The 24,782-nt window shown below is 51.5% G+C and overlaps 1 protein-coding gene across 10 annotated transcripts in view; it reads left to right on the top strand.

Annotated features, from left to right (window-relative positions):
• ACACB (acetyl-CoA carboxylase beta) overlaps nucleotides 1–24,782 on the top strand; it is a 2,338,068-nt gene that overhangs the window by 1,782,253 nt on the left and 531,033 nt on the right. For all 10 annotated transcript variants that reach the window (XM_078667379.1, XM_078667377.1, XM_078667383.1 and 7 more), the window contains one exon: nucleotides 22,506–22,626. In XM_078667379.1, coding sequence (XP_078523505.1) covers nucleotides 22,506–22,626 — 121 coding nt within the window. The remainder of the gene's footprint in view (nucleotides 1–22,505; nucleotides 22,627–24,782) is intronic.

The raw sequence follows: 24,782 nt of genomic DNA, 5'->3' as shown, positions 1-24,782 counted from the left end.
AGTTGAAACCCTACAAAATGACCTTAAGAGTGATAGAGCCACTTCTTCTATTATTACATCTGCTCAGCAATGCGAGGAACTCGCCACCTTTTTTATTGATAAAGTTCAAAAAATCTATCAAACTATCCCGCAGTCTCATCATTCCTCATTTGCCCCTGTTGGGGAAAAGGCTGAGGGCCCTACTCTTGCCCTTATACCAGAAATGTCTAATGACAACCTCACCAGGCTATGTGGCAAGATCAAATCTGGGTCTCCGCTAGATCCTATGAAACCGGCACAATTTATCGATTCACTAGTGTTTTTCCAACAGCCGCTAGTTGAGATAATTAATCTGTCCTTCTCCATGGCCGTGGTTCCAGAGACCTGGAAGCAGGCCTGGGTCTCGCCTATCATCAAGAAACCCACGTTGGACCCTCCAAAAAACCAGAGAATTTTCGACCTATTTCTCTCCTCCCGTGGGTGGCGAAGATTGCTGAGGCTCATGTAAATAATGTGTTATCTGAATATATGAGCCTCCATAATATTCTGGATCCATCTCAGAATGGCTTTAGACCTGGCCATAGCACCAAATCCGCCCTATTAGCCACATCTGAACATCTGCGAACGATTCTGGATGCCGGTCAGAGTGCAGCGCTGATCCTTTTGGATCTCAGCGCTGCCTTTGACACGTTATCACATGCCATTCTCTTACATCGCCTAGAGGCAATAGGGATTACCGGATCTGCATTGGAATGGTTCAGGTCATTTCTGAGGGACAGATCCTTCCTGGTATCGGCTCCGCCATTCCTTCCTCAAATACATCCCATAGGCCAGGGGGTTCCGCAGGGCTCAGCGCTGAGCCCGTCTCTGTTTAACTTGTATGTCCAGCCACTGTCGGCGGTGGCAAAGAACTGGGACTTAATGATGGTATCATATGCTGACGATACCCAACTTGTGATCACTCTAGCTGAGGGGCCATCTTCATTGGCCACTAAGTTCAGAGACGGGCTGACAGCTGTGGCCCAATGGATGGCAGAGATAACTGCCTTCAGCTTAATGGGACAAAGACTGAGGTCCTGCTACTGGGGAAAAACATCACCCTCTGGAATGCGCATTGGTGGCCGGACTCCTTAGGGACTATGCCTATACCTAAGTCCTTAGTTAAGAATTTAGGAGTCTGGATGGACTCCTCGCTTAACTTCCAGATCCACACTAAGCGAGTAGCTGCCACTGGTATGGGCCTACTACGAGGCCTTAGCCCTCTTCTTAATTTTTTTTTAACCAGAAGTGCGACAGCTTATTGTTCAATCTACCATCCTGTCTCGATTGGACTACGCTAGTGTGTTGCTCCTAGGGGCCAATAAAGCGGAGATTCAACGACTCCAACGAGTCAAAAATCTGGCAGCCAGAATTTTGGTGGGACTGCCCCGCCGATGTTCGGCCAGGTCTACCATCAGGGGACTTCATTGGCTTCCTATTTCGGCCCGGATTCATTTTAAAGCACTGTGTCTGGTGTTTAAGATCGTCAAATTTGGAAGCCCAGAACTGTTATGTACCCTTCTGACCCCATACGTCCCTCACCGTAACCTGCGCTCACTGGGACAACATCTGGTGACGGTCCCACGGATCAAACTCTGCCGCATTGGTGGTTGTTCATTTAGATTCATGGCGGCCAAGTTATGGAACTGCTTGCCGACCCATATTCGGAGAATGGAGGATGTGTTAGTCTTCAGGAAAGCAATTAAAACCCTCCTTTTCCTTTCAACATAGCCTTGGATGTTGTTTGGTGAGCTCTCTGGGGATCCTGTTCCAGTTAGATTTGTCAGCGCCGGGACGCCTCTTGGCTGGGGCAGCTGCGCGCTTTAAAAAACGTATAACATAACATAACATATGGATCCAGCCTGATCCTGGAAGTTCAAAGGTAAGAATTCTGCAGCTAGATCATGCCTCTACCAGATAAGGCGTTACCGAAGGTAAGTAACTTGTCCGATAATAACGTCCCGTTATTGTCATTTTATATTTTGCACTACTGAAATAGCAGTGCGGCAACCCTCCTCCTCCTTAGTGGAGGAGGCACCACTGCTCTACACTCTCTTGATGTATAAAGAGTTTTGAAATTCTGTTTAGACAAAACTGAAGACATAAGACTATCTGTTATTCTCTTCATAAATTATGGGCCAACAAGAACTGGTTTGCCTTCTGCAAACCAGTCCATTTCACTGTGGATAGTTTCTTGTATAGTGTTTGCCTACCTTTTGGCTAAGAATCCCTTACCTGGTAGACCTAAAGCTCACTCTAGTCGTGGTAAAGTGGCTACAATAGTCCTTCTTAGAAAATGTCCCACTTTCAGGATTTGTAAGGCTGCAGCCTGGAGATCGATCCACACATTTACATGGCATTATTGTCTAGATTCAGATGTCCCTATTTAGTGTCTGCTCTTTTGTTGCTATTCTTCGGTGTTTAAGACTTTTGATGAGGAACCCCTGGAAGAGAAGGAACAGTAGCTTACATATGATCTTTGTTCTCTTCCAAGGGAATCCTCATCATAGTCCTAAGCAACCCTCTCTCATCCCGAAGAAGAAATACTACAGTTTTCATCAATTGTTTACCGAGGATGACCCATTATTACATAAAAATTACTTGACCTAACTGCCTCCTGTGTGGCAAGATGGGATGCTGGGTGTGCTATGAGGTTGTTAAGGTCACAGTGCTAGTTTTGTTAGCTAAGCTTTTTCTTGGAGCCTATTGGCTAATTATGCTCTTAATTCCTTTTTTCCTTTTAAAAAAGGTTTTTGAAAGATTGTCTATGATAACTTATCTTTTTATAGTGACATTGGTGTTTTATAAAAAATGAAAATAAAATTAAATCTGGCCTTCTTACGGCTGCAAATATTTGTTTATGAGTGTAAATTAATATATTTTAAAGAGCTCCGGGATTCCTGCGAGTTGGTGTAAATATTAAGTGCATATAACTATGGTCAGGATTCCTCTGGAAGAAAACTAGGATTACAGGTACGCAAAGTTTCCTTCTCCTCTGCCTGCCTCACCCTCAGGCCAATTAGGCAGGTACTCACACACGTTGTGAGACAGAGTGACTGACATCTTACCAGTTGTCTCAGAGGTAATGCGACCAACATCGTCATGTTTGATTTTGGATGAGCAGGGAAGCACTGTATTCGCTTGAGCCTGGATATCACGACTGCCTGGTAGTAGAGTAGAGTGCAGGTTGAATCACCTTTCACCTCCACAGATGGAGAAGCATTATGTCTGACCAATGAGTGCTCAAGATCATGCAACACGGCTACTTACTACCTTTCCTGACCCATCCCCGGATATGCTTCCAACACCACCACCTCCAGAACACAGTCGGCCTGTTGACAACATTTGGATTTTCCATCAACGTGCAGAAGTCACACCTGACCCCTTAACAACAGCTCGCCCTCATTGGACCAATCCTTGAGATAATGTTCGACCAAGTCTTTTCTACACCTCAATGAGCTCAGGACTTTTGAGTAATGATCTTGATCTTTCAATTCTTGACCTGGATCTTTGTTAAAGCTGTTCTGAGGTTTCTGCGCCTCTTGGCCTCCTGTATCCTGCTTGTGAACCACACCAGTTGCCACACGTAAGTTGGACAGCGGGATCTGAAAGAAACACGTTAGTTAGATTCCTTACCTTAGAATAACCCCCATGCGTCAGACTGGATACGGAAAGTTTTCGTCAGCAGTACCCCTGCACGTCGGTAGGCGGCGTCTGCAGCTCCACATCTATCGTCGGTGTCGTGATCCGGGAAGAGTGTACCCTTAGTCATTTTTTCACTAACTTTTTGGACAATTTTGTTTATCATTTTCAAGTCGACTTCGACTCCTGGTGCCATTAGGGATGCCCGGTTTCAAGCTGTGTGACGCCTGTCACTGACTGATGTCAGTTACCGACCCCCACCGCCGGTGTCTCTACTGTCTGGGGGGCGACCACGATGACAAGTCGTGCCCAGACTGCCAGGACTTGATGTCGAAAGCTAGACGGGAGTGGTCCCACAAGCTCCTCGAGATCCGGCAGTCTGCTCCACACCGCTCGAGGTCCATGTCGAGGAGGAAGTCGAGGGGCCGGTCACAGAGCCGCAGTCCTCACCGTTCATCAGGATCCAAGTCCTCGCACTCAGGTAAGTCAAGGCATGGTAAAAAGAAGTCGAAGAGACGACATTGCTCTTCTGACTCCCCTCGCCAGTCGCGCGACTCGGCTGAGTGTTCAGGTGGCACCACCCGTGCGGCCCCGCCGGAGCCACAGGAGTCGCATCCGGTCCCTGGACTCAATGCGACTCCGGGCGAGATTCGAGACTTCCTCGTGGCCATGAGGACTCTCTTCCTGCCGTCGAGGCCTGCCGGCGCGCCTTTGGGTCCCGCAGGTCCAACTAGGGGTCCTAGCGAGCCGGTGGCTTCGGCCCCGGCGCCGTTGTCGACTTCGGTCCCGACGCCGCAGGCCCCTGTGGGATCCAGGCCTAGATCCTGGTCGACGCTAGTTGACCTTACGACTCCTCCGCTGACGCCAACCCCCATGGTGCCGCCTCCGGCGCCGCCCTTGCAGGACGCCGGTCCTGGGCCGGTGTCGGAGCTGTGCCACTCGGCGCCTTCGGCGGCGATGGGTGAGCCCTTCGCTTATGACCCGGCTCTGTCATTTTTGCGTGTTTATCAGGACACGGATGAAGGGGAGGACTGGGAGGGGTCTGAGGACCCTCTGGCACGGCAGTGCCAGTTAAGTCAGGACTGGGCAGATGAGCTAGGGGAGGCCAGTGGTCTAGACACTTTGCCTGACACTGGTTTTATCTCTCCTCCCTCTGTGGCTACGGAGGAGGGAGCTACTTATTCTGTGGTGCTGGGCAGGGTGGCCACAGCCTTGGGCCTTGAGCTCCCTTCAGCAGCCGTGAGGACTAACCTCCTCACCGAGGTGCTTCAACTGCCAGTAAGCTCTTCGGGGCCTCTGCTGCAGTTTAATGAGGCCCTCACTGATGTTCTGATGGGCACTTGGTCCAAGCCCACCACAGTCCCTCCTGTGGATCGGAACGAGGCCCAGCGCCACCGCCCAGCCCCGGGCGACCCCTGCTTTCCGTCCGTACATTCCACCCCTGAGAGTCTGGTTATCCAGGCCTCCACCTTCCCAATCTCACCACCGGACCGGGAATCCAAAAGGATGGAACAGTTTGGCAAGAAACTGTTTTCCTCCCTCAGTTTGGGATTGCGAAGCATTAATACCGCATGCCTTTTGGACCGTTCCACCCATTCTCTGTGGGATACGGTGGCGGACGTGCTCTTCCAGTGCCCGGAGGAGGCCAGGGCACGGCTCACCCAAGCTCTTGCTGAGGGGCGGGATGCAGCACGGTATTCCATCCGATGTGGACTTGACACCACGGACTCACTGGGTAGAGCAATGGCAACGACGGTGGCGATTCGTCGTCACACCTGGCTGAGATCCATGAACTTTTCAGGGGATGTCCAGAGCACTCTCATGGACATGCCTTTTGATGGCCGTTGCCTCTTTGGCGACAGGGCGAATAGTGCGCTGGAGTGCTTTAAGGACTCCAGGGCTATGGCCAAGTCCTTGGGTCTGTCGGCCCAGCGCCTGCAAACTGCTGCTTTTCGCTCCTTTCGTAGCCATGGAAGGGGCACCGCCGCACAGTCGTCCAGCCACAAGCCGCAGAACCAACCTCAACGAAGACGTGCATTCCGCTGTGGCGGAGCAGGGGTACAGAGAGCCGGTCAGTCCACATCCGCTCCCGCAGCATCTGCCTCAAAGTCTTCCTAGTCCAATCTTTCAGGCCCATTCCACGCCAGTGGGAGGCAGAGTTCGCCATCACCTGCTCCACTGGCGTACCATCAACTTGGACAGGTGGATGCTGCAAATCGTCCGAAGGGGCTACTCCCTCCCATTCGAGGCAACACCTCCAGCCATGCTACCACAGTACCACCGCATGTCGGCGGATCACCTGCAACTTCTACGGGAGGAAGTTACGGCCCTCTTGGCCAAGGGGGCCATCGAGCACGTTCCTTGCCCAGAAGTGGGACAGGGTTGTTACTCCCAATAAGGCCAAAGGGGGCCTACGCCCTATCTTGGACCTCAGGAGCGTCAACGGCTTCCTCTGGAAGGAGAAGTTCAAGATGCTGACGTTAGCTCATGTTTTGGCTGCCCTAGACCCTGGAGACTGGATGGTAGCATTGGACTTGCAGGACGCTTATTTCCACATTCCCGTCCTGCCGGCCCACCGGCGTTACCTGCGGTTCACGGTAGGCCACAAGCACTTTCAGACAACACTTCGACATCACCAGTGCCCCTCGGGTGTTCACGAAAGTGATGGCGGTGGTCGCAGCTCATCTGCGCAGAGTAAGGGTTGCAGTCTTCCCCTATCTCCACGACTGGTTGTTGAAGGCGGGCTCGCCCCAAGCAGTCCTCTCCCACCTCCAGACTACGGCCGAACTCCTGCATTCGCTGGGGTTCTCCATCAACGTGCCGAAGTCACACCTGAGTCCCTCCCAAGAGCTCCCCTTCATCGGAGCGGTTCTGGACTCAGCACAGTTCTGGGTTTATCCTCCCGAGCAGCGGGTTCGGGATATTCAGGCTCTGATTCCGATCTTTCTGCCTTCATCCCGAGTTTCGGTTTGGTTGACTCTACGGCTGCTGGGTCTGATGGCCTCCTGCATCCTGCTGGTACATCACGCCAGGTGGCAGATGCGGGCTCTTAGTGGGACCTGAATTTCCAGTGGGCACAACATCAGGGCAACCTGTCCAACCATGTCCTGATCTCAGAGGGCACTGCGAGACAGTTGCAGTGGTGGCTCACGGACCGTGATTGGGTCAGTGGCAGATCCCTCTCCTTACCGCAACCGGAGCACACAGTGGTGAAGGACGCGTCCCCCCTGGGATGGGGGGGGCCACATGGGAGAGGCGGAGATCAGAGGCCTCTGGTCTCCGGCGGAGTCCCTGCTCCATATCAACCTTCTGGAGCTGCGGGCGATCCGACGTGCACTGAAATCATTCCTTCCCTCTATCCAGGGAAGTGTAGTGCAGGTGTTCACGGACAACACCACCGCCATGTGGTACTGCAACAAACAGGGCGAGGTGGGGTCCTGGACCCTTTGTCAGGAGGCTCTGCGCCTCTGGACGTGGCTGGAACATCAGGGCATCACCCTGGTGGTTCAACACCTGGCAGGTTCTCTGAATGCCAGGGTGGACGAAGTCAGCCGTCGGTGCATGATGGATCACGAGTGGCGTCCGAACTCGGACGTGGCGCAAGGTCTCTTTCAGCAGTGGGGAGAGCCTTGGTTAGATCTATTCGCCACCGAAGAGAACGTGCAATGTCATCAGTTCTGCGCGTTGGAGTTTCCAAGGCGGCACTCGCTCGGAGACGCTTTTCGTCACGAGTGGAGTTGTGGTCTGTTATACGCCTTTCCACCTATACCACTTCTGCCCAAAGTGCTGAAGAAGATCAGGCGCGACCAGGCCCAAGAAATCCTTGTGGCTCCGGATTAGGCACGAAGATACTGGAATCCCGCACTACTCAGTCTGTCAATCGATCTCCTGATTAGACTGCCTCTTCAGGAGGACCTTCTGTCACAGCAGCAGGGGATGGTCCGCCACTCGAACCCGTCCAGCCTCCACCTCCATGCGTGGAGATTGAGCGGGGGCAGTTGATGCCATTTGAATTTCCTCCTGAAGTTTGTGATGTCATTCTGGCAGCCAGGCGTCCCTCCACAAAAACGGTATACGCCTGCAGGTGGAACAAATTTGTGGCATGGTGTACAGCAAAAGCTGTGGATCTGCTTTCAGCCCCTCTTTCTGAGATTCTTCTCTTTCTTCATTCCCTGGCCCAGTAGGGCTCTGCTCTGGGCACCATCAAGGGATATCTTTCAGCTGTTTCAGCCTTCTTGAGGCTTCCTGATCAGCCTTCTCTCTTTAAGTCCCCTGTTGTAAATAGATTCTTGAAAGGCATTACCCATATGTTTCCTCCTGTTCCTTTCGTAATGCCTCAGTGGGTCTTGAATCTGGTCTTAACCTATCTGATGTGTGCTCCGTTTGAGCCACTCCACAACTGTCCTCTTCATCTTCTCACTCTTAAAACTGCTTTCCTGGTTGCCATCACCTCTGCCAGAAGAGTGAGTGAGCTCCAGGCTCTTTCCTCTAAGCCTCCTTTCCTCTCTGTCCATCCGGACAAAGTTGTTCTGAGGACTCGTCCTTCATTTCTACCCAAGGTGGTTACTGCCTTTCACATCAGCCAGACCATTACGTTGCCCACCTTCTTTCTGCCCTTCGCATCCTTCGAAAGAGGAAGAGAGGCTCCACCGTCTTTACCCAAAACGTGTGCTTTCTTTTTACCTGAACCGCCATAACATTTCCGGGTGGACGACCAACTTTTTGTTGGCTACATGGGCGCTAAGAAGGGACGGGCGGTGCACAAACGGACCATCACTCGGTGGGTCGTTTTGTGCATCAAGGTCTGTTATTCCTTGGCGAAAAAGGAGCCTCCTGTGGGGCTGTGCACACATTCCACTCTGGCCACGGCGGCTACTACTGCCCTGGGACGGGGAGTCCCTTTGAAGGACATCTGTCAGGCAGCTACATGGGCCTCCCTGCACAGGTTTGCTAAGCACTACTGCCTGGACAGCCAAGTCCGGAGAGATTGCTTTTTCAGCTGTTCCTTTCTCCAGGACTTCCGGGTGTGATCTTGGTTCGCAGACCCACCACCGGGGTTGGTATTGCTGGGGTATCTATTCTAAGGTAAGGAATCTATCTAACGTGTTTCTTTCAGATGCACAAGTTACTTACCTTCGGTAACGATATATCTGTAAGAAACATTAGTTAGTTAGATTCCTTACCGCCCCACCCATCCTCACTGTTCTACAAACCGATATCTAGGGTTAACGTCATCCCTTTCAGGGCCCTAGTTTCAAGGCACCAGTGTCGGTTTCTTGCATGGCTCTGCGTTCCTGGCGCGGAAAGCTATGTACAGAACTGACGTCAGCGCACGAGGGCGGCGTCTAAGTACTCCAACGTCATTCCGGCGATCACGACGCCGACGACGGACGCGGAGCCACAGAAGACGCCTACCGACGTGCAGGGGTACTGCTGACGAAAACTTTCCGGATCCAGTCTGACGCCTGTGGGTTGTTATAAGGTAAGGAATCTAACTAACTAATGTTTCTTACAGATATATCGTTACCGAAGGTAAGTAACTTGTGCATCTGACTCCTCCTTGGACTGAGAACCCAGAGAACTTGTCCATTCATTTCTAAAAGGAGACTGCAAAAGAATTACAGTGGTGGCTTCTCATTTGCAATTGGACCAGCAGCTCTACCTGCCTCACCCAGTGCTGATGGTTGTGACGGATACATTTTTGTTGGGTTAGGAGAGATCATCTGGGAGATATGAAGATCAAAGGACTCTAGTCTTTGCTAGACTCGCCTCCACATAAACTCGGATTTGAGAATAATCTGCCTGGTGCTTAGGATCTTCCTTCCAAACCATTAAGAGCGAACGGGTGCAGGTTTTCACAGACAGCACGACTGCCATACGGTACTGCAACATAAAGGAATGAGTGGCGTTGTGGGCCCTGCTCCAAGAGGCTCTGCACCTCTGGCTTTGGATGAATGCTCAGGACATCTCCCTGATTGCACAGAATCTGTCAGGATCTTTACACTCCAGGGTGGACAAACTGAGCTGACAATGCCAAGCCGATCACAAATGACAGTTACATTTGGAGGTTGCACAGGGAATCTTTCAGCCTTGGGGATAACCCTGGCTTGATCTGTTTGCCACCACAGAGATTGTGCAATCCAAGCTTTTGTGCTTTAGAGTTCCCTAGGCAGTTCTCCCTTGGATATTGTTCCGCCTGCATTGGGGATTGAGACCCCTATACACATTTCGACCCCCACCTTTCCTGCCCAAAAGATCAAGAAAGATTGGGCCCAAGTCATCTTAGTTGTCTGGGCGGGGTGAGTAGTGTGTGATAGCCAGAACTACTGGCATGACAAGCCCATGTCCTTCCGCTGCCCCTTCGGGTGGACCTGACGCAGCAGCAAGGCAGAGTCCTCCAGCCAGACCTACACAATCTGTACCTCCATGCATGGAAATTAAGCAGTGAAAGTTGGCGGCTTTCAACCTCCCTTCCGAAGTGGCTTGTGTTATCTTGGTAGCCAAGCATCCATCCACCAAGACTGTATATGCCAGATGCTGGATATGTTTGTTGTTGTTTGGTATTCCTCCTGTACCATTTGACCTTTAAATACAAAACTATTCGATGTTCTCATGTTCTGTGTTTTATCAGAAAGAATCAGTTAGTTATAGATTCCTCACCTTAGAATTACCCCCAAGCTTCAGACTAGATCCGGAAAGTTTTTCGTCAGCAGTACCCCTGCCCGTCGAAAGGTGGCGTCGGTCGGCTACGTGTTCGTCGTTGGCGTTGTGGTCGCCGGGATGACGTTGCGGTAGCTACATAGATGCCGCCCTCACACGCTGACGTCAGTTCTTTCTTTTTCCGCACCAGCCAGCGCAGATCCGGAGAGACTTTTTGACTGACTTTTTGCCGACTTATGTCGACATCATTTTCGAGTCTTCGACTCCTGGTGCACATCAGGGATGCCCGGCTTCAAAGCTTGCGGTTCCTGTAGCCGACTGATGTTGGTGACGGGTCCGCACCGCGTGTGTCTGTTCTGCCTGGCACGCAACCATGACCACAAGTCATGCTCTGACTGCCGGACCATGAATCCGAAGTCTTTGTGGGAGTGGTCCCGAAAGCTTCTCGAAGCCCAGCAGTTGGCTCCACATCATTCGAGGTCCTGATCGCGTGGGAGGTCGAGGGCCAGTCGCGGAGTCATCATCATTCTTCTTCCAAGTCTTCGCACTCGAGGTCAGGTAAGTCAAAACACAAAAAGAAGTCGCAGAAGCATCGCCGCTCTTCGACTTCTCCCCTTCCGTCGGCCGATGCGACGAGGAATGCAGGTGGTGCCCCTACCGTGGCTACACGAGCAGAGCCCGAAGTGTCGACTCCGGGCTTCCCTCCCTTCCCGGGGACCTGGAGCGACCCCTGCCCAGCTTCGCTAATTTTATGAAGCGATGCATGCCATCTTTGGCCAGCCCGACTCCGCCGGGGCGCCTTCGGGTCCCACGCACTCGGCCGGGGGCCCTGGGCCTTTGACGCTGGCGGCTTTGACCTCACTGCTGCAGGGTCCCCTTGGGTCCAGGCCTGGATCTGGATCAGCACTGGTCGACCAAGTTACAGCCCCCTTGCGCCGATTCCACCTGCACCACGTCCGCAGCCGGCATCGGCTGTGTCCCCAGCTGATATCGACCACGGCCTCCACCTCGATGTAGACTCAGAGGCAGATCCGGCGCCGACGCGTACTTTTGTGCCCTTGTTCTTCCCTGGCTTTTTTAGACCAGATTAGCAGCCAGAAGAAGGTGAGGAGGACTGGGATGACCTGGAGACCCTTTAAGTGACCAGTCGGGCTACAAACCGGACTGGAGAGAGGAACTGAGGGAAGCCAGTGGTCTGGATACCTCACCAGATCTTGGCATGTTGTTTCCTCCTACCGTGGCTACGGAGGAGGCAGTGTCTTACACTGTGGTGTTGCGTAGGGCGGCCGAGGCTCTCCACATCAAGCTACCTATGGTGGCAGTCAGGACTAACCTCCTGACAGTGGTGCTTCAACCGGCAGCGAGCTCTTCGGAGCCCCTGCTACCCTCTAATGAAGCCCTCACTGACATTCTTTTGGGCACCTGGTCCAGGCCCAAAACGGGGGCACCTGTGTATAGGATGATTGCCCGACGCCACCGCCCAGCCCCGGGTGACCCCTCTTTCCTCTCCCAACACCCTACCCCAGAGAGCTTGGTGGTCCAAGCCTCCACTTTCAAAGGCGCATTCTCCAACACTCCACCTGATAGGGAATGCAAAAAGCTGGACCATCTTGGGAAGAAGATGTTTTCTTCCTCCAGCTTGGGACTGCGGTCGGTAAACACTGCATGTCTGTTGGCTGTTACACCCACTCCATGTGGGATACGGTGGCGCAAGTGCTGTCGCAGTGCCCGGAGGAGGCCGGGCTGTACTCTCTCATGCATTTCCCAAAGGGAGGGATGCAGCAAAGTTTACCATCCACTGTGGGGTGGATACTGCCGACTCGCTAGACAGGACTATTTCCACTCGGTAGCCCTTCGACGCTACGCCTGGTTGAGGTCAACTGGTTTTTCAGGGGGATGTCCAATCCACTCTAGTAGGCATGCCCTTTGATGGCTGTCGCCTATTCGGCAGGCTGGAGCGCTTTAAGGACTTTAAGGACTTTCGGGCTACGACCAGGTCCTTGGGCCTCTCCACCACCCGCCCAGTGCAGTCTGCTTTTTGCCCCTTTCGTGGCTACGTCCTCCCAGGGCCACAGGCCAGCGCAATCTGTTCAGCCCCTGCGCGGCCTGGGATGTGGCAACCACTGCTGTGGTTCTGGGAGACAGCGGGCGGGCGGGCCAGTCCACCACAACCCACTCTGCTGCAGCCTCCAAACCCTCCTAGTCTGGCCTTCCAGGCCCACCAATTGCCAGTGGGCGGCAGGATTCGCCATCACCTCCCCCACTGGTGCACCATCACGTCAGGAAGGTGGGTTTTGATAATAGTCCAATGGGGCTACTTCCTCCCCTTCGAGACTACCCCTCCATCCATGCCACCTCAGTACCATCACATGTCGGAGGATCATTTGGCCCTGCTCCAACAGGAAGTTTCGGCACTCTTGGCCAAGGGAGGAAGTTCTTTTCACAGAAATAGGTTGTGGTTGCTTCCCACTACTTTCTGGTGTCCAAGAAGGACAAGGGCCAGTGTCCAATCTTGGATCTCAGGAACATCAACTGCTACCTCCGGAAGGAGAAGTTCAAAATGTTGATACTAGCTCAGGTCCTGGCTGCCCTCGACCCTGGAGACTCGATGGTATCGTTGGACATGCAGGACGCTTATTTTCACATCCCCGTCCTGCCGGCCTACCGGCGTTACCTGTGATTCACGGTAGACATCGAGCACTGTCAGTTTACTGTGCTCCCCTTTGGCCTTACCAGCGCCCCTCGGGGTTCACAAAAGTGATGGCGGTGGTCGCAGCTCATTTGCGCAGATCAGGGGTTCCAGTCTTCCCCTATCTCAACGACTGGCTGTTGAAGGCGGGCTCACCCCAGGCTGTCGCCTCCCACCTCCAGACTAGGGCTGACCTCCTACATTCGCTGGAGTTCTCCATCAACTTGCCAAAGTCACACCTGACTCCCTTTCAGACGCTCCTCTTCATGGGAGCGGTTCTGGACATGATCCAGTTTCGGGTCTATCCTCCTGAACAGGGAGTCTGGGATATTCGGGCTAAGATTCAGATTTCTTTCCGCCTTTATCCTGGGTTTCGGCAGAATGACTCTCCGGCTACTGGGCCAGATGGCATCCTGCATCCTGCTTGTGGACCATGCCAGATGGCATATGCGGGCTCTGCAGTGGGACCTGAAGTTGCAGTGGGCACAACATCAGGAAAACCTTTCCAATTGTGTCCATATCTTGGAGGGCACTGCACACCAATGGCAGTGGTGGCTATTGAACTAGGATTGGGTTAACGGTAGATCCCTCTCCCTTCCCCAACCAGAGTTCACAGTGGTGACCTATGCATCACTTCTGGGATGGGGCGGCCACATGGGGGAGGCAGAGATCAGAGGTCTCTGGTCTCCGGCGGAGTCCTGGCTCCACATCAACCTTCTGGAGCTTCGGGCGATTTGTCTTGCACTCAAAGCATTCCTTCCCTCTGTCCGGGGAAGAGTAGTGCAGGTGTTCACGGACAACACCACTGTCGTGTGGTACTGCAACAAACAAGTCGGGGTGGGGTCGTGGCCCTATGTCAAGCGGCCCTCCGCCTCTGGACATGGCTGGAACATCAGGGCATTTCCCTAGTGGTTCAACACCTGACAGGTACACTGAACTCCAGAGAGGACGAAATCAGCTGCAGGTGCATGATGGATCATAAATGGCGTCTTCACTCGGAGGGACTGCAAGGTCTCTTACAACAGTGGGGAGAGCCTTAGTTAGATCTATTCGCCACAGAGGAGAACGCGCAATGTCAGCAATTCTGTGCATTGGAATTTCCAAGCAAACCTAAAGGGGATGATGGACGGAGTGTTGAACATTGTAAGCACTCGCCTCCAGTCAACTGATCTGGATTGAATCCATCATCATTCTTTTTTTTTTTTTTTTTATTCTTTTTATTGATAACAAAGAAATAAGTGGTGGTCGTCCCAATCAAGGCATAGACTATTACAGAAAAGTGCAGGAAACTATGGCATACTCTCAGTGATCATGGTACAGAGGCATTGGTAACATCACATCATTTTAAATTCACAGCACAAGAGATTCGTCAATTGGGAAAACCTGGGGGGGTTCACAGATAGTACCTCTGTATTCATTCCAATTAGTCCATATTGCTGTCCATTTCCGTGGGCACCCCCGCGCCTCGTACACCGTTTTTTCTTGGAGCATGCACCAATCCATATCAGTTTTCCACAGTCCCACTCGAGGAGGTCTGTCCGCCCCCCACTGTCTAGCAATGTTTCTTTTGGCTATTACAAACCCTAGTGTGGCCCATAACCTCCCACTAGGTGACAGGTCGGTCGGTTCCCATATGTTTAACAGGCACCTTTTTGCTTCCAATCTGAGCCCAACCCCCCAGACCTCTTGCATACAGCGGGTCACCAGAGTCCAATAGTGATTCAGCCGTGGACACTCCCACAAAATATGAAAGTAAGTCCCCATCTCTCCACACCCCTGCCTACAGAGCCCATCTGCACTCCGACCCATTTGCTGCAATCTAGTCTCTGACAGGTAAGTACGATGTAGCATTTTTAGCTGAATGAGTCGGAGTCTGGCTGATATGGCGACCTCCTTAGGGGAGGCAAGTGCCATTTTCCATTCTTCCGCGTCTATTTCAAGGCCGTCAGCTTCCCATTTCTCTTTGAGGGGGAGAACTAGGTCCGGGGAATTGTTAATGATTTTCTTATAGGTGAGTGAAATGGCGTGTTCGGGGAGGTGGCCGTCCAGGAGTCTGTCCTCCAGCGGGGAGGATGCCGGGGGCTGTGGTCCTACGGGAATGTTAGTCTGAAGGGAGTGCCTAACCTGCATGTACCTGAAGTGTTCAGAGTGGGCGAGTTCGTAGGTCTGTTGGAGCGATGCAAACAGCACCATCACCTTCGGGCCCCACAGGTCTCGGATGTGGGAGATGCCTATGAGGTACCAGTTTCGGAACCCTTTGGTTTGACCGAGTGTACCTAGCTTCTCCGACACCCACAAAGGGGTGGCCTTCGTAAGAGTGTCGGCCCATCCTAACTTGCGCTGCACAATATGCCACAGCTGCACTGAATGTTGCGTGGGCCCTGTCAGTAGATAGCGTCCCGGCTTAGAGTAGAGTGCCGCTTCAAAGTTCCTGCCCGGCAAGATCCATCGCCCCATACCGTAAGCCGGATCATTCCCGTCGCTGTATGTGCCCTGGTTAATGGCGGAAAGGTGTGCAGCCCAGTAGTATTTGCGAATGTCAGGGAGCGTTATACCGCCGTCGAACCATCCCAAAGTCACTTTCTGAAGGGATATGCGAGGCGTTCCTGACCATAACAGCTCCCTCTGTGTGGCCTCAATGGAGGCAAAGTAGGGTGATGGTACCAGGTCTGGGTGGTTCTGAAGGGCGTAGAGAAACCTCGGCAGTGCCATCATTTTAAAAAGCGCCGCCTGTCCGAGGAGGGAGAGTGGGAGCCGGCGCCAGGAGGCAGCGTCCCTCTTGAATCTCTGCAAAGGCGGGAGAAGGTTCCTTTCGTACCTGGTCGACGCGTCTGTGGAGATAAAGATCCCCAGGTAGAGAAACCCCTCCGTGACAATCGCGATCGGACAATTTCTAGGGAGCGCGGGGGCATCGCCCGGAGTACATAGAGGATGGACTTGCCCAAGTTGATGCTGTAGCCAGAGTTTTTCCCAAAGCTGGTAAAGATATCCATGGCCGCAATTAGGGGCCTGCGAGGTCTCGTGAGGTAAAGGAGAACGTCGTCCGCATAAAGTGAGATCCTGTCCTCCCACCCGTCAGTCCATCGTATCCCTTTCATGGACAGGTCCTGCCTGATCCATGCTGCCAAGGGCTCCAGTGAAAGGGCAAAGAGGAGGGGCGAGAGGGGGCACCCCTGACGTGTTCCTCGTCCGAGTACAAATACCTCAGACACTTTGTTGTTGACAGAGATCTGAGCCAAGGGTGCCGAGTAAAGGAGGCGCACCCACCCGATGAAACTCGGGCTGAAGCACAGTTTGCGGAGGACCGCCATCATGTATGGCCACTCGAGCGTATCGAACGCCATTGCTGTGTCTAGGGACACCACCACCGCATCTTCCTGGATGGTGTGACATCTCCCCAACACACCGTGCAACCTGCGGAGGTTGAGCGCCGTGTTGCGGTGGCGCATGAAGCCCGGCTGGTCCGGGTGGACCAGGGTTGGCAGGACGAGTTTGAGCCTGTTAGCGAGGACTTTGGCTAAAATTTTGGGTTCTGCATTGAGCAGGGATATGGGCCTGTAGGAGGCACAGGAGTCCCTTGGCTTTCCTTCCTTGAGGATGGCCACAATTGTGGCAATACGCTGGTCACGAGGTAAAATGCCTCGATCCCTGCTCTCCTCAAACATCCGTTTTAGGTGAGGGCCAAGGCCACCGGGTGGCAGCTTGTATAGTTCTATTGGAAGACCATTTGGCCCCAATGCTTTTCCGGGCCGGAGATCTCCGATCGCTCGATTCAGTTCTTCCACGATAAGTGGAGTCTCAAGGCCTTCGCGCTCCGCGTCCGAAAGGATGGGCATTCGGATGTCAGTAAGCAAGGAGACCGAGTCCTCCTCAGGTCTGTCCGAGTCTCTGCTATATACCTTCCGGTAATGTGACGCAAATTCCGTGACTGTCACGAGGTTCCGTGAGTATGGCTCCAGACTCAGTCTTGAGTTCTGCGACTATCCTTTGGGCCTGCTGTTTTTTGTCCAGCCAGGCTATGAGTTTGCCCGCCTTGTCCCCTTGGTCATAGAGCCTACCCTGTTTATCTCTGGCTGTAGTCCTAGCAGTGTCAGTAGCCAGGGCCCTGTATTCCGCCGCCTTAAGTTCCATCAGGTGAACCGCACCCGGCTCACCCCCAGCATGAGCCACTGTTTCCAGCTCCAGGAGGCCCCTTTCCACATTAGCGATTTGTTCTTCCCGCTCCTTACGACGACCAGAGATCGCTGAGAGGGCCTCCCCTCTTAGAACGGTTTTAAAAGCCTCCCATAGCACCGTGGACGAGGCCACCGTGCCATCATTTTCTACAAAGTATTGATCTATCGAGAGAATACGTTTCTGTCTAATGGTTGCACAGCGCAGATACCATGCGTTGATTGGCGCAATTCAGCCCTCTTGTATGTCCCCAATTGTGAGGTGGGCTAGTAGCGGCGAGTGATCTGAGATCCCTCTTGCTAGGTGTGTAACCTCCTGGATTATTGTGTCGTGGTATTGTGGCGCTAGTATGTAATCAATACGAGAAAATGAACGGTGTGGGCCAGAGAAAAATGTATATTGCGTGTCTCGAGGGTGGCAGGTGCGCCAGAGATCCACAAGGCCGAAAGCCTCGAGAAAGTCTGTAAGCCATCTGTGTCCCGTCGGTATGTCTCTGGGCGGACGTCTATCTAGGGTCCCTGATACTACGGCATTGAAATCACCCCCTATCAGGAGGCGTCCCTCTGGGAGCAAAAGGAGCATCTTACCTAGATCCTGGTAGGATTGTGTTTGGAGACCAGACGGGACGTATACCGTAACTAAGTTTATCTTGCGGCCCTCCCATGTACCCAACACCCATGCAAAGCGTCCTAGGGGGTCAGAATCTGTGTGTTCAATGATAAAGGGGAAGTTGCGACGGAGCAGGATGCCCACCCCCCGGGATCCGGAAGTGAAGCCAGCATGTGCTGCGAGGGAGTAGCCCAAACGGTTAAGTGTGTGACAGTTGTTGCCCAGTAAGTGTCTCTCCTGCAGGAGTACCACGTCAGGAAGGTGCCTCTTGACAAACTGTAGGACGATAGTTCTTTTTAGCTTATCCCCCAGCCCGTTGACATTCCAACTTAATAACTTTATACTCTTATCCCACTTCATGATAGTGCGTACCTCTTCTCGAGTTAACCTCCCTATATTTCTGAACCTCCTGCAAGTGCATGAAACAACATTTCTGTATTGAAGCCCTGCGCAAAGTGATCAAAGTTTTAGCAAAACGATAGCATCCTTGGTGTGACAATACCAAAATCCCACAACTGACCTCAACTGCTCCCCGCCCCTCCCCACCCGCGCCCCCAACTCTTCCCGCTCCCACCCCCACCCTGCTCCCCTTCTCCGCAGGTTTAAAGCTACCCACATCCCCAATTAGCAGAGTGCCTTTCACCCAATACTCACCCCGGAAAAGGAAGAAACTAAAACTCTAGGTAACCCGTCTTCCTTCCCGAGTGGACCTTTCGCTCGGAGCGTGCGCTGGCCCCGGCCCCACCCGCCGCCCGAGTCCCCTCCCCCCCCAACATTACAGGAGTGTGAAGTGTCTACCAGTCCTGCAGAGTAGGTCGCCCAACAGCTATATACGTCAGTGTCACTTTAGCTGTTTCAGTTCCCCCTATAGGCGGACATATTGGGACCAGATGCAATACCTTACTTCAAGTGGAGGAGTGTGGCTCACTGATTAGAGCGGCAGACCCTGATGCAGAGGTCTGGCCTGGGACCAGGGTTCAATTCCCGACGTGGCAGGGTCCTGAGCCCAAAATGTCCACGGACTCGACAATTCTCGCCTCGGTGCCTATTCTAATCATGGGGTCCCACGCTGCAACTCTGGGCAATAGTTGCTTAATCTCCACTACGGCGGCCCACCCGCTGCGGGATGCCTGGCTTTCACCCTGGGGATACCCAGTAGGTGTTATCTCACAGGGAAAAGCCAGGACGGGTTCCCAAGGCAAGCGCCTTGATGCCTTCGGGTGATACGTGCGCTATATAAGTCGCAATACATGGTTCAGCATTTATCAGATTATTTGGGTCCCTCGTTCTCCGAGCCCAGCCGCTTCACGCAGAGTGTCTCATCTCGGGCTTGCAGAGCGGGATCTCCATGAACGCTGACTCTGACCGTCTAGTTCTGATCTCCCAGGAGCAGATGCTGGGGAAGCCATCCGAGTGTCTCTCCAGTTTTGGCCCTCTGCTCCCTCACCATCGGTGGGCGACGTCCTGTCGATCCAGTCCTGCACCTCCGCGGGTGAAGTAAAGAAGAAGGATTTTCCCCCTGCGAGGACCTTGAGCTTGGCAGGGAAAAACATCATGTACTTAATGCCTTTTTCTCTGAGCGCCGCTTTCACACCTGCAAAGGATCTCCTCTCCCTTTGGACCTGAAGGGTAAAGTCAGGGAAGAACCGAATATTGGCATTCTCGTAGGGTAGGTCCCTAGCCCGTCTGGCTGCCTACAAGACTGCGTCTCTATCCCTGTAATTGAGGATTACAGGGAGCCCCCGGTTTCGGCTTTGGGATGGGCACCCGGTGTGCTCGTTCAACAGTGAATATCTTGGACAGGCGTTTGGGCTTGAGGTGGTTAAGGATCAAGTCCTCAACGAAGAGTTCCGTATTGGGCCCCTCGAGATCTTCCGGCACTTCCACTAGGCAGATGTTGCTTCTTCGTGCCCTTCCCTCCTGATCCTCGAGCCGGAGTGCCAACTGGCAGTGTTGATGGACTAGATCGTTTACCCGCTGTTTCAGCTGTTTCGTCGACGCCTGCAGTACCGCGATTTCTGCCTCGTTGGCTTTTGTCTTTTCCGATGTTTTATTAAGTTCCGTTCGGAGGAGGTTTACTTCTATGGAGATCTTATCTATTTTGGTCTCAGGGGTCGCGCCCAGCGATTGAATGGCCGTCATGATGCTGGCCAATGATGGTTCTTTTGGGCTCTGTTGGTCACCTGCTGGCATCTCCGTCCGTTTCACGCCCTTCTGGACCGTATATTTATCGAGATTATTTGTCTGGGTGGAGGTACCCTGCTTGGGCCTCATGCTTGCGCGGGGTCTCCAACCCGGGCCCGTAGAAGCGCGCTCAGCCCCCGCATCAGCGACCCCGGACACCCAGGAGGGGGAAGCAGGCTGGAATCGTCGCTTGGGATGCTCTATCCTTGAGGGAACGGAACGCCCCCGGTCAGTAGCAGCAGTCAGCTGCCGCGGCGGCCAGACCGGCACAGTCCACCTGAGCCGCAGGAGGCAGCAGCCGCGGGTCGTTCAGGAGGCACGGGGACCGAACGCCCGGCCCAACCACAGCCGTCAGCCTCGGCGTGTACCTCCACACTCCCCAGGGCCGGGTCACGCCGGACGCGGGGGCAGGGAGAAGGCCCAGTGATGTGTAGGGCAGGCCGCCGACCCCCGCCGCTCCGCTGCGCCACCACGTGCGGCCCGGGTCAGCCAGCAGCTCACAGGGGGTCCCTCCACCAGCCAAGTTCACGGGGCTCGAAGAAGGCGTCCCACTGCTCTCGGCCAGTATCGCCGTCCCCCGCCGTGCGGGAGCACCGCTCCCACGCCTCCTGCTCCTTCCAGGCCAATGCGCCTCACCTTGTGTCTGTGCGGCCGATGCGGGGGTCTCCTCAGCTAGGCACCAGGGAGTACGGCTCAGATGATGCGTCCCAGTTCCTCTGAGGGCCTACGGGTCTCGCTCCGGCCAGGTCGCAAAGCCGGGGACTCGCCCACTAAGACAGGCCGCCCGCAAAGCACTCTCTCCCTGGGCCCGCCTCCGGGCCGAAGACCCAGGGGCCGCCTCTCAATGACGGATGAGCGCAGCGGGGCCGGAGTTAGATCGCTGGGTGTAGCTCTGTGAGGGGAATCAAGCGCCGAAGGCCATCCGCAGGACTAGACGGATTTCTGCCGGATTTAGGGCTGTTGGGGGATCGGTCGCCCGGAGCACTCTGTTTAGGCGGCCATCTTAGCCGGCGCCTGGGGGGGTTGTCCATCATCATTCTTTAGCTCACTCCGCCACCCCAGTTCAGACATGCAAATCAGTATGACTCTGTGCCACATGTCCAGCCCGATCTGCCAAGCCATGTCTTCCCTGGACCGGAAACAAGCATCCTGGGACTTGTTTCTGGCTAATCAGTCATCATCAGCCAGGCTAGCTTGAATCCAGTGGCAAAGTGAACAAGGGACTCACGTCTGGGCATACCTGCCAACTTAGGGCGAACAGAGCAAAACCAAAGGGGATGATGGACGGAGTGTTGAAAATTGCAAGCACTCACACCCCAGTCAACTGATCTGGGTTTAATCTCTCATCATTCTTTAGCTCACTCTGCCACCCTAGTTCAGACATGGCCATATGCAAATCAGTCGGACCCTGTGCCTCATGAGAACAGTCCAGCCCCAACTGCCAAGCCATGTCTTCCATGGACCGGAAACAAACATCCTGGGACCCGTTTCTGGCTAATCAGCCATCATCAGCCAGGCTAGCTTGTGCTGCAGTACTAAAAATAAAACAAGCCAAAATAATCAACATGAACTTAAAATGATTATTAAAACATAAATGTGACAAAACATCAATCCTGTACTAACGGTGTTTCAAATATTTTGATGATGTAAAAAAAAAAAAGTCTCTCTCCGAAAATCCCATGAACCTTCTGAGTTATATTTTCCAGGTGGTAGTTTGTCTTGTAGTCATGTCCTCTATTTGGGTGCAAACAATCCGCGAGGGACAGTAATGCATCCTGTCAATAGTAAGTAATGGAATGCAATGCAAGTTACTTCAGACATTCCTCAAGAAACCACAAGCCGCTCCTGGCTGGTTTTGACCTTGTATTTTTACCAATGTTCTCCTTATGCTGAGTTTTTCCTTTTACACTGATGATAGCGCAGTGTGCCACACGCTTGGTCTTGAAATAGTAGGTAGGAGACCAGCACTTTCACAGTAGAAAGAGGGGAAAGTGTGTGGAATCCTATAATTTCTGTTTTGTTTGCGGGCACAAGGGATATCAGTTGAGTAATAGTGTATTGTTTAAGTCTCATATTGATTTGTTCAAGCATTCATTGCCTCTAAATTTGTAATGTTTGCTAGATCATTCTCTGTGAATCATATCTTCATTTGTTTGATTCTGTACCTTTGGAAATAGCAATTGGTCTGCATCTTCTATTTACTTTTCGCATGCTGGCTTTGGAGCTACCTTATGTTTTTTTAATGACCCTCAGATTCTTTATGGTATGTATCTTTTCACCAGAGTATCAAATCATCAATGTGTCTTTCTCTTCCACCTACATAAATTCTCAATGGTTTAAAACTGGTTAGGCATACATTGTTTTCTCTTTTGAGAGTTTTCAGTCCAAAACATGATTTATACTTTGCCGCTCAGACTGTCAGTAACCGGTAAACATATCTGCTTTGTTTTCATCTTATACAAAACAGTATCAGGTTAATGTGTCTGTGCTGGTGAAATTGTTTTCTTATGCTTTTCTGTTTTTGGAATAGGTATGTCATAACTGACATTCTTGGAAAGGAAGACGGGCTTGGAGTGGAAAATCTAAGGGGGTCCGGTACTATTGCTGGGGAGTCTTCTCTCGCCTATGAGGAAATTATTACCATCAGCATGGTAGGCCTATTCTACTTTATACATGTGTCAAGATGTCCTTTTCCTCCACAATGCCTTGTTTTTAAAACTATTAAAAGCAAAGCCATTATAGTAAGATTTATTGCAGATACGGTGTTGTAAGAAAGGTCTATTTTTAGTACAGTGCAGCCAAATATTTCTTGGCCTTGTATAAGCAATGTTGAAAATGTGTAAGCCAAAGAGAAAAAAGAAAGTATTTGGCTACTTTTGCTTTTGATGGATTTTAGTAAGAGGGTGTGGCCACACCTCGTGACAGGAGCTACACAGTGGTGCAGTTGACTGAGCAATAAGAACTTAATCCAATTTAAAAGCTTAAATTTACCTCCTTTTCCCACAAGCATATAATGAAAATGTTATTCAATTAAAGAAAATGTACATATAAATGTTTTCTAATCTACATAGTATATACAGACAACTACTATATTATGTCTGCTAAAAACGACTTCTTTACTATTGTACTTCCCCATATTTTTCAGTTTTTTACACCATTATTAGCTTGGGTAGGGGTTCCTGTCCTCAACCACCATTTTCACTGGTTTGTTTTGACTGTATGGTAGGTGTATGGGCATGACTGAAGTATGATTCATCTAATGAGAGAGTTGTGTTGTGGAATTTGATATGTTTTTGATGGTTTTTAATGTTCTTGGTTTTATCAACTTTGGATGGGGTTCCCTTTTGTGTTGCATTATTGTGTATGTGGTCTCATTCTGAAAAAGAAAATGCATGTCAACTCAAAACTGATTTGTTCTATGATATTTTCAAAATAATTTAAAATACCTTAAAATATATATATTTTTTCACCTTTAAAACAATATACTTTTATAAAGCATCTTTGATTTTCTAGTAACTTAGTATTATTGTGGGTTCTGCAGCACATCTCTTGTTTTTTCCCACTCTTGGGATATTTTCTTGTCATTTGCTTATTCAGAGATGCAACACGCTCACTTTGTAACGTAGGCAGGTGACATAATAATAATAATAATCCACATTTGTAAAGCGCACAATCACCCGTAAGGGTCTCTAGGCGCTGGGGGCCGTCGGGAAGATTAAGCAAGCTATTGCCCTGAGTCACATGGTGCTGGGCTAATCTGCTGCCGGTGCCGGGGATCGAACCGTGATCCCCAGATTCCGGAGTCAGTCACCCTGGCCGCGGCGCCACACCTCTTCTTGGCATTTATTTCCTTCTTGTGTAGGGCTTGATAGATTGTCGGATTTTAGTAAGAAACCCAAAAACTTGTTAGTGTGGACCTTACAATATGTGTCTCTTGGGCAGAGATCTAAATTACATAATCTCCAGTGTGGGTCAGCCAAGTATCAAACTATACATAATATATAGTTTGATACCACCTCGTTTGACAAGACTGTGACTAAGGCAATGAAAGGCATGGCCGTTCCGATAAAGCGCTTTCAATTGTGTTCACTATTGGACAAGAAGCCAGTGAAGGGACCTAAGGTTTGATAATATGTGACCAAATTGCTCAAGTATGCGAAGTAAATGACCATCAGTTAAACAGTTGTTCTGGTCTGAAGGCCATGTTAAACCTCTCTTTAGAGAATGTGAAAGTAGAGATAGAGTAGTTTTAATATCTTTTTAGAGCAGAAATGATAGTGGATCCTTCATTAGAAAAGCACCTAACCAAAGTAACCAAATAGTAGAATTTCACCCCTTCAATTTGAACAACGGAATTTGTGTGCACACCGATGAGCACCCACCATCACAGTACCAGTTCAAAAGAGAACTTAATGCAATACAATACAAAAGCACAGGTGCACCATATAGCAGACTCCAAAATTATTTCCAAGACTTATTAAAATGATCACAGGAAATGGCGTCCAATGTTTTTGATCTTTTTTATTCCAATGCGCAAGAAAGAACAGCCGACGCGTTTCGTCCCCCTTGGGACTTCTTCAGGGCAGAAAAATGTATGTTTTCCAGAATAAATCGGCAAATCATGTAGAAGCATTGACGTAGGAGTGGATGCAGATAAGCACCCAGAGGTCCATATGCAGCAAGGATGTATATGTTGGAGTAAGTGTGATCCCTCATAGATTCGTCAGCAAATAAGAATTGAAAAAATTAGAAACTTGATCAGGAAACGGAAAAAGAAAGAGATAGGACCTGGGCACCAAATCAGGTT

The sequence above is a fragment of the Lissotriton helveticus genome, chromosome 11 (genome assembly GCF_964261635.1).
Source record: "Lissotriton helveticus chromosome 11, aLisHel1.1, whole genome shotgun sequence".
In the NCBI taxonomy this organism is placed as follows: domain Eukaryota; kingdom Metazoa; phylum Chordata; class Amphibia; order Caudata; family Salamandridae; genus Lissotriton; species Lissotriton helveticus.
The sequence above is the reverse complement of the archived record's forward strand: the minus strand, read 5'-3'. Positions and strand labels throughout refer to the sequence as shown.